The sequence below is a fragment of the Pseudonaja textilis genome, chromosome Z (assembly GCF_049901715.1).
Source record: "Pseudonaja textilis isolate UNSWEBS1 chromosome Z, rPseTex1.2, whole genome shotgun sequence".
Taxonomy (NCBI): Eukaryota; Metazoa; Chordata; class Lepidosauria; order Squamata; family Elapidae; genus Pseudonaja; species Pseudonaja textilis.
In genome coordinates, this window is record NC_142008.1 from 27,985,224 (window position 1) to 28,001,576 (window position 16,353).

The following is a 16,353-nucleotide window of genomic DNA, read 5'->3' on the forward strand; positions in this document are numbered from 1 at the left end:
ACTGAGGACTACATGTAATAAAAAACAGACCCCCCCCCCCAGTCTAAAATAGTATCCAGTGTCAATTTCCAAATGTCCTCTGGAAAAGCTCCATATTTAGGGCTTCTGGAAGGCAACTGGCGTGGGGCCAATATAAATCCCGCAGAGATTTATATTCTAGAAAGCAGCCAATTACAAAACAACAGTCTTCCAGCTTTGGTCCCTTTGACCTCCTGAAAGCGGAGGACAACAAGCTGCTGATACAGTCAGGTAGTCTGATTCCAGAGTAGAGATATTTATCAGATAAATCAGATAGTGATTTATTTATCAGATCCTCTTTCCAGCGGCATCCCCAATAACCCATCAAAATTATTCCTGCAGCATCCATCTTGAAAACAATAAGGATGGGCTGAGACTAATGAGTCATTTGAAATTATGTAGTAAGCTTTTATGGCTGAAAGTAGATACTGTATATTCCTGACTAGAATTGACTTTCTAGTTTGAGTTTAAGAACTAGTTAGTTCTCAGGTCAAAAAACAGTCAATTTGGCATCTCTCCAGACATCAAATAGGCATTTCATATTATATATTACCAACAACTTTTAACTAAACATGCTAAGATTTGAACTTACATCCATGAGAATGCTAGAGTGCTCTCTACATCTAGTTATGGTTTCTTTACCACATTTAATATCATATGGCAGATTATAAAGTTCCAAATCTAGTATTTGATCTATTGATGCTATTTTCTCACAAAAGCTTCAAGTAACTGAACAGTCAAATGGTAATTGAGACAGCTATTTCACTATGTTCACAATTATACCAAACAGTTGTTTTTTTAAATTTTGGCTTCTTAATCAGAATCTTGTAGATAAAATAAATAATGGCTTCTTCTACTAATTCTGAATCTCTTTACTATTTTTGATTGCTCTTATATTATACTTGTGTGGATTACTTTGAGACTTGGATGAAGATCCACACAAGTATAATATAAGAGCAATGAAAAATAGTAAAGAAATTCAGAATTAGTGGAAGAAGCCATTATTTATTTTATCTACAAGATTCTGATTTTTCCAGTGCAATGTATCTTGAAGCCAATTATCTTTTCATCATAATGGAGTGGAAACACATTCCATCATAAAGCTGTGCTTAAATATAATTTCAAGCCAAGAATCCTGGCTTAATAAGCAATCTTCCAGCAGGTTGCTTCATGCTAGTCCTCATTTCTCCTGTGACCAATTACGCAAAGGAGGAAGGAAATAGCTTTGTTGTGCCCAAATTCAAGATTATGACATATTGTGTTCAAACTGGTCAACAAATTAAAATCAGTTCTGAACTAGATATGGAGGGTAATAAATCATAATTCTGAACATGGATTTAACATAAATATAAGCAAAGAGTGATGTAGGAATATTGATTTCATACACATCCACAATATGGTTTACTAAGCCAAAATTTCTGGTCTACTATTTATAAAGTTTAAAATTTCTAGGCAGTATCAGGATTTAATTGGGATGAAATAAATTTGATTTGACACTTTTTAAAAATATTCTTCCAACACTGCATTGTCAAAATAGGTGACAACTTTTTTTTACATCCTGTGGCAATAAGGCAGGAAGGTCTTTCAACTCTCAATGTTTTAAGTTCAGTTATTCAGTGTGAAGCATAACAAAATACTTACTGGATCTTTTTTGACCAGCTCTCGATCAGGCACTACTGCAATGAGGTGGGCAAGTGTAAACACAGAGTTAAGAACATATGAACAAAAGAGATTCTTATGCAATGTTATCCTTTGACAGCTGAGGCTTCTGAAAAACATGCACCACAAATATAGTACAAATTAGAAATTATTAGAGCTGATTCTGAGGTTGCTTTTATAACAAGAACATGTTGGCAATTCTTTCTTAAATATGCAATCTGACACAGGCAGTCAGAAAAAAATACAGTTGGCAGTGAATCCATGGGAAAAATCCCTCTTACAACTGCTTATATGCTACATGCTTTCTCAATCACAGTTAGAGAACTTCACATGTATATGATCAAGTGGCAGAAAAATTCACAAAATTAATTTGATAGTAAGATATATGTTTAATATATTTTATATATTTTATTTAATAAATTAATAAAAACAATCCACATACATAGATTCTTTGGAGCATTATATTAAAATTACACATTGCTTTCAGAATGAGTTATCAACTGAGTAAGAAAGTTTGAACTGGAATTTTTCTGATGTTAGGGATATTTAATTTCATTCCTTGCATGGTTGTGATTTCTTCTTGGTTCCCACAATTCTAAGACATTCTTCTTGCTTTATTACAGTCAACTGAATCAAAAAAATTACTATGCCATTTTTTTTCCTCTAGAATTATTCACAAGTAAATCACTAAGCCTACTGAACAATTTTGAAACAGTCAATAGTAGTGTGAATAGTAAATAACTTTCCCCTTTACTGAATAAAGATTATATAACTATATATAGAATTTCATAAGCCACTAAGTTGTACATGTACTTAACATGGCTAGTTCTTTCTAGACTTCTTTATAGTTAATTTAAATAATTGGGGTCCCACAAAATTTGGAAACTATTCTTGCTTGCTAATAATAGAATAAAAATAACAGCAATATTGAGTAGAATCACACAGAGTGGTTCCTTCCACTCTGATAATAACCAGTAACACAATTCCTCTTTGTAAGAGAACTTTATCAGATCATCAACTATCTCCTCCACCCCAAAATTGCAGTATCATTGAAATATCATCATGCATGGATTCAGTAATCCTGCAAGCATTTGATAATCTTGCATAGTATGTTGGTGATCTGTTAAAATAATGTCAGATCTTGCCATTTGAGTAATGTCTCATGAGTTTTAGATAATTTGAGGAGATATATATGCTATGGTGATACTGTATAGTAGCTCCAGCAATGTGAAAATGTTATCAATCTCTTTTAACCTTTGAATTTTCTTTATACATATAGAAATTCTTCCCACTGAGTTCATGTTCATTTTATGTATGAAAATGAGCTCAATGGGAAGAATATAAAAGTGTAAAGCCCAGTTGGGTGATCTTTGGAATTTCCTACAACTATGATTACACACTACTGAAAACAGTGTCACACCATTGGCAGGTGGAAAACACATAAAACCTGTCCAATCAATCCTAAATCACACATGCTATATATCAAAAATAGAGAAGAATCCTAAATCAACCCCAAACTCCATCTCTTCCTTTAGGGATGATATACAACCACTTCATTTACAATAATCAACTTTTCCCAAATGTTACGTGAGGCCCTAACTTAATGTTTGCCACATTTGATTGTGTCAAATCGTTCTTTGTATTCTATTTTTGTACACACACTCTTTAGTTACAGAGGAACACTTAGAATCTGCATTATGTCTTAAACAAGTGCATACAACTCCAAGATGTGGTACTTCTGTTATAGAGAATTGGCACACATAGCACATAGATAAAAATTACTTGTAAGCCAATGTGACCAGTAAGGAAATAACTGAACTATATGAGTCAAATAAATATTTCTATAACCCTTGCGCATACTACAGTAAGAAAAATAAATAAATAGTTGAAGGATATACTCACTTGAAATGGAAGAAAATTCCCAAGGAAATCAACAGGGAAACCATAGATAATATATGTCCTACTATAGTCATGTAGTAAACTATGAAAACCATCTGAAATTTAAAAGAAAAATTAAATAAAAAATGAAGATAGTTTAGAGATAGTTTAAAAATTATCCTAAGATACAAATAGCAGTAATAATGAGCCCAGAATTTTGGAATACATTTTACTTCATTTTAGATATATGGAACTAAAAATGATTTAAATTGTGTTCACATTTACAAACTACACATTATAAATAGTACTACTTTATATATGCATATGTATATTCACATAGCTATATAATTAATGTCCTTTGTTCATTTGACTACCATAGATTTTCTTAATTAAATGGTCTGTTCTATTTGATTCCTTGATTTTATAAGCTCTGTTCCTAGAGCTATTATGAGCTGCCCAAACATAGTCCATCTGTTCACAACCATATCAAAGTAATCTGTGTTCTGCTGTACATTATATCTCCTTTATTTTTTTTCCTGCATTTGGGTTAATTACAGTAAGATTTTCCCTCATGAACTATCTTCTTAATAGATATTATGACAAACTTCTGTAATTGGCCATATAAAAGTCAACTCCATAAAGATTTACATAAAACCTTGAGAATTACTCTCATAACGAAAGGTCATAGAGTGTCCTGAGGATTTTACAGAGTATCTTATATAAACCTAATTAGACTTTCCACAGATTACAATGTGATAAGTAAGGCATGGTTCAGTCTATACGCCACATGCAAAGGGTTAGGCACAATATTAAAAAAAATAGAAATTCAAATCCAGGTCACCTTAAAAATAATACAAGGAAAGATGAAAAATAAACCCACCCATTTTCATAACATATACAAATTTTATGCATTCCATTCTTTGCAAATTTCAATGAACATTTACTTCTCTCTTCTCAAGGGGCTTTCAGATACCCCTTTCTAATTGAGATGAAAATCAGGCATCATTCAACTGTACCTGTCAGCAATGTAAAGGGAATTTTCACCAGTCTTTAAAATCTCACATGGATTATAAGGCCACATTTTTCTTCTTCATTAAAGCCAAGTCAATATACCTAACTTTAATGAAGGCCAGTGGAATTTTGACATTTTATTAATTTTTGAGGGGGGGAAGAGTACAGATGAAAAGTTTGTTCATTTCTCTACCCAAATGGGGTCAGCATCTCGGCAAAACTGCTTTCCTTGCTATCGGTGATAATAATGGAGAAAAAAAATGAGAAAAATGGTCCTGAGAACCTACAATTCATAATATGTAGATTCATTCAATTTTAAACAATAGCCATCCAGAATACAGAACTATAGCTCTTTGGTTTTTACATTGGGAGTTTTTGTATAAAACCTATGAGTTGGGCATTGATTTCCTGTAACATAACTGAACATGGCTGAAATGCAGACAAATCTCTCTAGATTGCATCCATGATTAAAATGAAAATAAACCCAGATGGATAAAAGTTAGGCATTATTAGAAACTCTCCTACAATCTAAACAACTTACCTTACGCTTTTCATTTGTAAAAGAATTGCAGCGTGTGTAGTTGGACCAAGTTCGATTGGTTTCTGGATGCCGAAACCATGTTCCTGTCTTTTCACAATATTTTGTTGCTATTTCTGTGAATTAACAATTCAATAGGTATAATTCACTTGAGAAGCTTGTGCCTATATAAAGCCTATTACTTTTCATACATTAATTAAGTGTGACTGGAATTAAAGAAAAATTATTTATCACAACAGTGAGACAAATTGTGATAATTGGCCATTTCATTTCATTTTGTAAAAATAGCAAATCATTAAAAAGACAGTATCATTAACTGCTTCCTGCAACATATTTTGCTCACTGTAAGCCTCAGTGACAGTATAATCAAAATATATGATGTAAATTATTTGTAGCCTACTTGTATTTAATGCATTAGAATGGATATCATTTTTACATTTTAATTCTGATTTCATCTTAGTTGAATATTATTTTCTCATATTAGTGAAGACATTCATTAAAATTAATTAAGGATGGTCCCGAAGGCAAGTAAATTTGAAGAATTTTAGGAATAATATTTTGCTTTAAATATGAACTGACCAAATAACTATTTTATTTTTTAACAATTCAAAATGCTATCTGGTTGTTGGGGAGCGTAGCTGCCTCAACATTTCTGACAATTACAGATGTTTCGTTGATGGAGTAGTGCCACTACTGCTACATTTTTACATTCTTGCAACTACCTTCTACAAAGCACTTAGCTCTATAAGGTACTATTTATAGCCTTATGTACTACCCACTACAATATACTTAACCCTCTAAGATAGATCAGACAAAGAAACCAATGCCACATAGAACCAGAACTACTACTCAGTTACTGTGCTGTACAACAACAAAATCTTGCAAGTCTAAATATGCTTCCATCTCCCTCACTTATCTTTGTGTGAATTACGGAGCTCTGAGACATTTACTCAAATTAGTTTCTTGGAATGGGCAAGCTGCACTTCTCTGATGTCTGAATTGCTAGTAGATCTTCCCCCTGTCCTTGAAGTCCATTCCCTATTCCCTCTACAGCTGCATACTTACTGTACACACTTTTCAGGTTTCACACCAAGCTTCCTACTATCATAAATCCTAGTTTGATTAATTATATTCAGATTCCTCAGAAAAATGCTAAACTGGGCGTGGTTAGCAACAGACTACTTTTGCAAGCTAATATATATATAAGAGCAGGACTGTCATACCATGCCCATGCCCAGTTTAGCAATGGGGGAAAAGTCCCCAGGACATGTGAGTTTGACACCCCTGTCTTAGAGTAAAAAGAAAAAGAGACTAACAGTTTTCTGAGGAATCTGAATCTTTCAGGAAATTGAGGATCACTGCTGTCATATACTTGCTGTTGTGAATATAAGTTCCATTATCAGGATCCTTTATTAATTTATTGGAATGGTATCCTATTTTTCACTTTAATACACCAATAAATATCTCTACAGTTTTGTTTTAAAAGTATGATCATAACCCTAAATATTCCTAGAGAAAATGAGCAGTGCCAAAGCAAGTTAAGTGCTTATTCCTTTAAAATTAAAAAGTGAACAAGGAATACAATCCAATTAGAAGTTCAGGGGTAGGTTTTATTGAGTTATTGGTATATTCTCAGCTTGGTTTTCTTCATACAAATATTTCATTACCAGCCTTCAAGTGTTAAAGAATAACTTACAAAGGGAAAATCCCAATGTGATGGGAATCACAGCAGAAAAGAATTTATTTATGAAAACCACTTAGCTAACTCTTTAAGTATCTTGAAATTGCCTTTAATTGACAGTGAGTATCCTTCAAATACTCTACTGCTCCAGAACAATATAAGACCAAATCTTTTTGATGTTTTAAATAGTTTCTTTGTTGACCTTTTACTAGGCCTTTATGAAGCCAGTAATAGATGTGGTACAAATAATAAAGTCACCTTATAATGGACATGTAATATTCATAGCATAATAGCTTCAAATACTACTGATCTACTTCTCAAGGTGCTAATATGATATTTAAAGCCCTACACAATTGGGAATTGAACTGTATGATGAACTGCACTTTACTACGTATGCCAGGGTTTTAAAATCTTTGAGATATGTCCTTTTTCCTCTGCATATATTGAAAACCAACAAAGGACCTTTGTAAGGATAACATCAGTTTTGGGATTTCCTTATTTTATCTTTAGATAGGCCTTCTATCCATCAACTGATTTGTAAAATCTGTCACCATTAATTTTTTTAATGTTTTTTTCATTATATTTTATTGCAATCTACCATATATTCCTAATTATATTGGAATTTGATAATCATTTAAAAGAAAGGCAAAACATAAACTCATTTCTTTTGATTCTGTTCCTCCTGTAACTAAAAGAGCAACAAAAGACTAACAGCTGACATAATATGTTCATCTCTGCTAAGAAGCAGTACATTTTATCTGGAAACACTTGGCATAAGCACTCTTTAAATCATTCAAATATAGATTATCTAAAGCTGAAAAGTGTCTCAAGTAGCACTTAAAGCATATCGAATACAATGTACCACATTTTTACTGAATCTTATTCCATTGATATCTAAGGAATCATATTAAGTACATTTATTTCTCTTCAATTGCTTCATTTGGAAGGCAGAAAGGAAGAGGAAAATAAAGAAAATAGCTCCTTTAGTAGTTTTTGAGTCAAAATTCCAAATTGTCTCTTTTCTTAACAAGCTTGATCACCGGCAGTCATCAATGTTAATCAAAGGACATTTTTCTTGATACCTTCTGGTTTATAAAACTATAAGAAGCAGATATATATTAGTTCCTTAAGATAGAAGATTTGTCTCAAGTGTTTAAGGAATGGAAGAAATGAGGTTCAGTTGTTCTTTCAATTGTTACTACTTTTCCTTTATAAGAAAAGAATTGGTGGATTTTGGACCAAGCAATACTAAAAGCTTAGATAATCTCTGTGTGTTTGATTTTTTATATCATTTAATGAAACCCCAAACAGCTGCTCTGGTGAATTTAAGATATTGTAAATAATTTTTCTTTCTCTTTTGTGGTAAATATCCTAACTAGGATCCCCTCAATTGGCACCTAACAGATACATATAAATAGCACCTGATAAAAAATTATCATGGTCAAAGTTAAATTTGAGGAACATTCTGTGTAATACAGCTGGCAATCAGAAGTATTCATGGGAAGGAAACACACATTAACTGAGGTGACAACCTTTTTATACTTTTTTACTCTAGCATTTAAGATAAGTTTCCTGTGATCAAAATGGATGTAGTCAGCCACCAAGATCTAGTAGCCAAATTTGTCATTAATTTCTCCAATCCCTTTTAAACTTGGTTAAACTAGTGCTTACCACTTCATCTAATGGGAACAAATCCCAAAATTTAAATATACATTGCACAAAGAAGTACTTTCTTTTATTGATCCTATTTATCCTACCAAGATAACATATTGGAAATTCTGGGATTCAGTCAGCTGATTATATCACTGGCCATTCAGATGAAATCTTGATGGGTAGCTCCATAAAATTTTGCAATTTTATATAACCTTAATTTCTCCATTTCTGTTTGTTTTCTCTAATCAGAAAACAAAAATAAAACACATGATAGTTTTAAAAGTATAGTGTAAATGACTTAAAATGAAGGACTCTTTCTTATAGCCACATTAGTATGCAATCATGCATCTGTACTTAGCAGAAAAAGTATGTCAATATAAATGGTTTCACCTTAAAAATTCAGGCTGAGAAATGAAGATGTACTTAAAGATTTGATATGGGTCACCAAAATATTCTTATAGGAACAGGAATTTTATTTTTACACGTTCTATTTATTATCTATTACCTAATAAATCAAACTCCAAACTCCTTGCAAAAACCCTAACCTACCAAAGACAGCCCTTTTATCATCAGCACCCAAATTCCACAGGGAATAATAATCCACTTTTTATAGTCCAAGAGGCTAGAGCAGAGGTCTCCAAACTTGGCATCTTTAAGACTTGTGGACTTCAACTCCCAGAATTCTACAGTCAGCTGGGAATTGAAGTCCACAAGTCTTAAAGTTGCCAAGTTTGGGGACCTCTAGGCTAGAGCCTTAGGTGTCTTGAGAAAATAGGAGGTAAAATAGAAGGTCTCTCCAGGTAAAACAGAAGTTAATGCATAAGCATATAGGTGAGGGGTTTGGGGCTGCCAGGGTGATTATCTAGGCATTTAAGGAATGCCTTGATCCCCCCCCTCCCCTTTTCCGGCAGCCAAAGGACCAAAGGACTATATTTTTAGTTGACAGGAGACACAAATAGATATCCTGCTATGGAATACAATAAGTAGCTTCTTGGTGATGATACATACAACAAAAAGTAATGTGACAATACAACAAGCCATATTTTACAGTGATGAAAATGAGATGCGCCAAAATTTGGGCTTTGCTTATTTTCTTCCGTTTCTTCTGGCACAGTCAAGTGGAAGGTTTTGAATATGCATGCTCATCTTCTGTCTGAACTTGAGAGATGTTTGTTTTGTTTGAATCTGGCAGAAGATTCAGAAATGTTTTTGTTTTTGATTAATTTCTGCTTGCCAATTTATCTGAATTATTTATGGCATTTTTATGCTAATATCAACAGCAGAAATATTAGCTAAGTCATTTTTAAAACAGTCGTAACACAGCTTAGTGATGATTAGTCTCAACAAGGCCAGAATGGTAGGCATGCAAGCCATATGGGTTTTCTCAAGTGGCAGGAAGTGATTATTAGCTACCAGTCCTTTCAGCATGTATTTGGAACAAAATAAACAGATGGCCTAGCTCTGGTATGGGAAGCTGGAGCTAATCCTGCTAGACTTCCCTATTCTATTCAATTGAAGTTAGCAATCAGTGGCTTAAGATTGCCAGCATTCATTTGCTTATTTTAAGTGTCCTTAGAACAGGCTGTTCCATTGCATAAAGTACTATTACAAAAACAAGCGAGAAATCAGAAGTGTGCAAAAAACTAAATGTGCAAAAAACAAACTATGGAAATATAGATTCTTCAGTTAGTCACATACTCCTTCTCCTGAGCACAATATATTTTTAATAGTATAGTTTAGTGAACAAGCTACAAATAAAGAAATGAAAACATGACTTACAAATCAATATGCCCATTTATGCAATATTCTAAACCAAAAGTCAACCAATCATAATATGGTTTAGCACAATACAGAGACCTATCATTGGAAAAAATGCAAATGTGGATTGGTTCTATTGGGATCTTAGATTCAAGACATTATTAATTCTGAAAATAAACCTTGGCAGAAAACTCTCACTTCTGTAACTGTGGAAATCCTATTTTCTTTTGAACTTGATTAACTTTATCTCACCTTCTAGCCATCTCTCAACTGGTATTTCAGATGATATCCGTGCGGACAGCTGTTTATTACCTATCTATACTCATATAACAGGATACAATTTTGCTTAATAGAAATCAGCAGTTGAATTAAACACACATTTGTAGTTATTCAATCATAAGAACTACAGAATGGTAGATTGTGCAAAATGACTCCCTTTAATAATTTATTTGAAGGTGCAATTTATTAATATTTGGGGAAGATATATATAGTATATACATATATTGCTATGAACATTTTAGGAAAAGTAATAAGAACTACACACTTGGTGACTTCATAAAATGTCAGGGGTGTTTGCAAGGTATGGTTTTTTAAGGTACGATGGTATACAGGATGGTACAACTGAAGCTCGATAGTACATATACAATAGGCAGAATTTCAATCATAATATTGTGGCATTGACAATATTAATTCCATTAATGATATATCTATAACGTATTATGAAGTTTGAGAATTATGTTGTTTCCATTTATAGAGCAGCCTTTGATCATAAAATATAAAAAAAACCTAGGAATGAGATTCATGTCACATGAATGACTGCTATTTAATTCCCTACCAATAGAATTATGATAAAAATGACTGACATGAAAAATAAACAATGCCATTTTTTGGATTTCATAGTCAATATGGCAAAGAGCAAGAGGATTTAAAGCAAAACATTTTGAATATTCAATGCAGGTGTGAATTTATAGCAGTAATGCTATAAATAGAAGCTATTTAACCTGCTCACTTTAATCTTAAACAGAATGACTTCTTGATCTTTCTAGTGTAACGTTTGCATTTTAAACAGGAATGACTACTTGAGTTCACTATTGTAATATTTACATTAAAAAAACAGGTTATTTTTCTGTTTGCAGATTGGATTACAATTTATCTATAAACATTCTGTTCTGTGCATTTTTGTCCCATATAGGAGTATTTGCAAGTAATTTTCTCACATGCTAATGCATCTATTTTTTAAATCAGAAAATTTGCATCAAAAGCTTGGAGAAATCAGAAAAATTCACAAAAGATAACCACTCCAGCATATGTACAGTAACCAGTTGTGGACATGTAAATGCAAATCAACTGTACTTTTAATGTTGATAAAAATTTATCCTTTCATTTCCATATTCTATCAAGTGGCTGAAAGTAACAAAGGTACTATACCAGTTGGATCAAAGTCTTGAAAATAATCAGGACAATTCTGGCCAGCATTTTCTCCAGCTGGTGTATCATCCCAACACAGCCATCCATCCCAGGTCCGGTTACAGTACAATCCTAAAAATTTGAAAGTAATATAGCTTGATAGTTTTGGGGAAAATACACTGGCTTCTTTTCTAATATCAGAGTAATATCTACCATGCTCACAAAAACTCCTAACGTTTTTGTTGCTTTTGTATTAAAAGACAAAAGACTCCTTTGAGTTGAACTTGACTCCTGGTGACTACATCTGTAATTTTCCTGGCAACAATATAGAAGTGGTTTCCTACTGTCTTCTGACATATTTTTTTCAGTTTGGCAAAGTGCCCTACCATCCCAGGATATTGCATTATCTCCCGTCCAATTTCTAATTTGGTTCAACTTGACTTAGTTTTTGAAAGCTGCTAAGTTCACTAGGTTCTGTCACCTGTATTGGATAATATTGTTATTATTAATTATTAAAGATTGCTTCACACTACATCCCATTAATCCAGGATAATAGAGTAAATTAAATGAGATCTATCAGAATTTAAGCCAATATTGACATAGTTAAGTGGTCCCTTAAGTTTATACTATAATAGGGATCACTGATAATAATTTCATGAGCTTGTTCCTCTTCAACTTATTTATACAACAATTTCTTAGGCACATAGATTCGCCTTTAGCAAGATAGGTGACATACATATTAGATGAATACAAATAAATAAATTTCTTGCTATGCTCTAAAGTTCCTGCCAGATGACTTTAATAAAAGTTCCATTTTAAAGTTTTGTTGAATAGAATTTATTGAAAAGAAAGAGATAGAGTTACAAGATTTTCAGCAGCTGAATTACAGTAGCTGAAAAAACATTTATCAGTTTTTTTTCCTAACAGATGTAATGTGAACTAGAGAACAGCTGGTTCTTTTCCCCTATTATGGAGAATTTGCAGGTTTATAATACTTCTGAATCTCTCTCTGTCTATGAACATGTCATTATTATCTGTTAAGAACAGCAATAGTAGAAAGATTCAGAACTGGTTGCTTGCAATATAGCAAAAAGTAAGGTATTTGAGTAAATGGAAACAGTGACAACGAGGGGACAGGATTACTTAGGCAGGATGGTACTCTTGAGCGTCAGGGCCACCAAAATCTGGATCAGACAGTTTAATTATGTTACTTAAACCTGGCAATAAATCAATGAAATGGGAAAGTCATCTTTGAAAGTTTTGTGGCTAATTGATATTAGAACCCAAGATACATAGTAAAAATTGTTAAATATATCTAAAGTGCTTGGCCACCCTTGGAGTTGCTGCCCAAAAGAAAAAACAACTGATTTGTTGGGCAGCTTGAAAGTAGCTCCTAGGGGCCTTTTCCTCATGATGGGTGGTCCAAGTGTTTCAGTTTGGGTGGATGTTCTTTTCTTAGAAACACAAAAGTTCAAATGTTTTTTTGTCTGATAAATATTGACCTCAGAACTCCATCAGATCAATCCTATTTCTCTTTTAGGTAGAGCACATTTTCTTCCAGACTTTGTACTGGATAAAAGAACCCTATCATGGAAAAGATTAGAAAAGAACAAAAATGCAACCAGTTATATTTCTGAAAGACAGCACAGTCAACTACTTAGAAGGCTTAATTTTTAATTTTGAAAAGATTTGTCATTCTATGAAATGAAAAACATTTGTATTTTCCAATACAATACAGAAAGTTTTTCACCCAGGGGAAATAAAACAGGTTCCTCCACCTACACATTGGGCTTATTTTTGAAAAAAAGAATAAAAACTCATTTTATTTCTGTACAATATGTACTTTCAATCTGCTTATTTGTTACCCCCAATTATTTGTTGCCTCATTAAAACTATCTTTTTTCCCATTTTTGCCACATATAACTTTTCAGTTCTGTATTATGCAACCTTACCAATGATATTTTTTTCATTCAACAATGGTATTATTTATTCTCTGTTCCTTCTACTGAAGAAGATAGCGTTTTTGAGAGTTAAAAAGACCTATATGCCATGATTTTAAGATTTGAATGGCTTGCAATCATGTTAAATGGCAGAAGGCTGAGAACAAAAAATGTTTAACATGCAGTGGACTTCTCATGGATATATTCTATCCAATAAGAAAAACCGACAAACTCTTTTATAAATATTTGTTAGAGTACCTTGTTTAAAACATTATATCAAGAATAACTCTCTAATATCTATTATTAGATAGCTAATATGCCTGCTTTAGGAGAATAAAATCCAAATTCCAAAGCATTAAAAAAAATTATATAAAAGTAAGCTCCATGTTACGAGGATTTTGATGGCAATAGCAGTATTATGTATTTTAGATCTGCTCAACATTAAAGGTGATATTGAAATTAATATCTCAAACCCAAGTTTCCTAGTCTGCTTGCTTCTATGTTTTCATACCACAATATGCATTAATTATATAAAATGGTAAAAATAAATATGCATTTCTTGGTAGTATGATTACCAAAGATGAGGGGGGGAAAAGAACCTTTAAGACATTCAGATGTTGGCAGACTGATGTGGACTTTATATGGTTCACTGTAAAAAAATAATGTTTGTCAAAATAAGAAAAATGGCTGTGCATTTCAACATAATTCTACCAACTTTGCTATTTGGAAGTCAAATTGAATGTTGTCAGAAGAAATGTAAAATCTAAATGCTATAAAAATAAGCTATATAATAAAATAACATGGTAAACAAGAAGAATAGGTTTAAGAATTAATGAGATGTGGAATAATTATTAATTGAATATAAAAGTAAATGAGGAACATAAGAAGCAAGTATATAGAAGTTATTTGGTCATATATACAGAACATAAAGGAGGACGGAATCACAAAACACATAGTTAGCAGTTAATATATTTAAAGAAACCATCAGTGCTGGATGGAGTTGATAAGACCCTAAAAAAGAAATGGGAGAAACTTATATGTATAAATATATGCTCAGAGATGGTAAAAGCAAAACTTTTGCTAGGATATAACAATATGGAGAGGTTGGTGAATTTAATTAATCAATGGTATATTTAGCTATTCCAATTTGTTTGGCTTAGTATTTCTTACTCCTTTTCTGCCTTTGTATAATTTCCTTATCCCAGGAAGGAAATGTTTAAGTATATATAAATATGTATATAAATAATTTGAAATACAGGTAATCTTTGACTTACAACAATTCATTTAGTGGCTGTTTGAAGTTACAACACCAATGAAAAAAGTGCCTTATGAACATTTTTCACACTTATAACCACTCCAGGATCCCCTTGGTCATGTGATTTACTTTCAGATGCTTAACAGCTGGTTTATATTTATGATGATTGCAATGTCTCGGGTTCTTGTAATCATCTGTTATGACCTTCTGACCAAAAAAATCAGTGGGAAAGCCAGATTCACTTAACAACCATGTTACTAATATAACAACTGCAGTAATTCACTTAACAAATGGGGAAGAAAAGTTGTAAAAGGGGGCAAAACCCACTTAACAAATTTCTCACGAAGCAACATAAATGTTGGGCTCATATTGTGTGTCCAGGACTACCTGTAGTAGGCTCTACTGAAACACAGATTTAGCTATATTTTCTTTAAAAGTGCTTCTTCCTATATTGCCTTCGTTTATATCAAAGCAAGCAAATTACACTTACGGTTTAACTTGCTAAGTTTCTCCTCAACAGAAGTATGGTAGTACTTTATGAGGACAGTGTTTTGATCAGGAAATGAAAACTGTATACAAGCTGTATGGATGTCTTTGTTTTCCTTACCCTGTTTAGTGTTTATTGATTTTCAGGAATCAATGAATAATCAGGACAAACACTAAAATATTTCAGTGAAGCACAAGGATGGCTTTTTTGAAAAGTGAAAACAAAACAAAGAATAGCTCCACATATTCAACCAATGATTTTCCTTGGAGTCAAATATTTTCTTACAGTTATTTATATCTAGAACTTGTTAATCTCTTTGATGGTTCTGCCTCTTTATTCAGCATGATGTGGCACCAAGTAGCATCTCTCTTGTTAAAAGCTAGCACTTTAAAACCACTTAGCCACTTAAATATTCAACCAGATGAGCTGTTTCATTCTACTCCAGAGATAAGGGTACAAAGGATCTCCCTGGATTCAAGTACAAATGTAATATTCTTTTCTTAATTGGTTTTGATTCCCTACAGAGGGTAGGAATCTTAATTACCAGAATCTATTCTTTAATTCCTTTTTTTCTTTAATAGAACAGAGCAAGAATATATTTATGTGTAAATAATGAAATGAAGTCATCAATTAAATAAAACAAATTTTATTCATATGATATATTGATCTGTAGTTAAGTATAGTTTTAGGTAGAAATCATTTTCTGTATTCATTAAAATAATAGGATTGTGTCTGTACATACTAGTCTAAAATATAATTGGGTAGTTGCATGCTTGGTATGCCATAGCCAGAGAGATAATTAAGGGATAATTAGAGAAACAATAACAGGACAAAAATTAACAGGAAGAAGCTTTCAATTAAAGACTTAATACTCTTTTATCCACATTCAATTGATGGGTATAAAAATAGTACAGGTGGTCCTTAATTTACAAGCACAATTGTGCCCAAAAATCTGTTGTTAAGCAAGACAGTTGTTAAGTGAGTTTTACCCATTTTATGACCTTTCTTGTTACAGTTAAGTGAATCACTGTCATTGTTAAGTTAGTAACATGATTGTCAAGTGACTCT

General features: G+C 32.5%; 1 protein-coding gene across 1 annotated transcript in view; it reads right to left on the minus strand.

Annotated features, from left to right (window-relative positions):
* Nucleotides 1-16,353, minus strand: part of CALCR (calcitonin receptor) — a 155,688-nt gene that overhangs the window by 52,807 nt on the left and 86,528 nt on the right. Inside the window, exons 4-7 of the mRNA XM_026706218.2 lie at nt 11,625-11,735; nt 5,108-5,220; nt 3,580-3,671; nt 1,660-1,786 (exon numbers count right to left, since the gene is read on the minus strand). Of these exons, the coding sequence (XP_026562003.1) occupies nt 1,660-1,786; nt 3,580-3,671; nt 5,108-5,220; nt 11,625-11,735 (443 nt within the window). The remainder of the gene's footprint in view (nt 1-1,659; nt 1,787-3,579; nt 3,672-5,107; nt 5,221-11,624; nt 11,736-16,353) is intronic.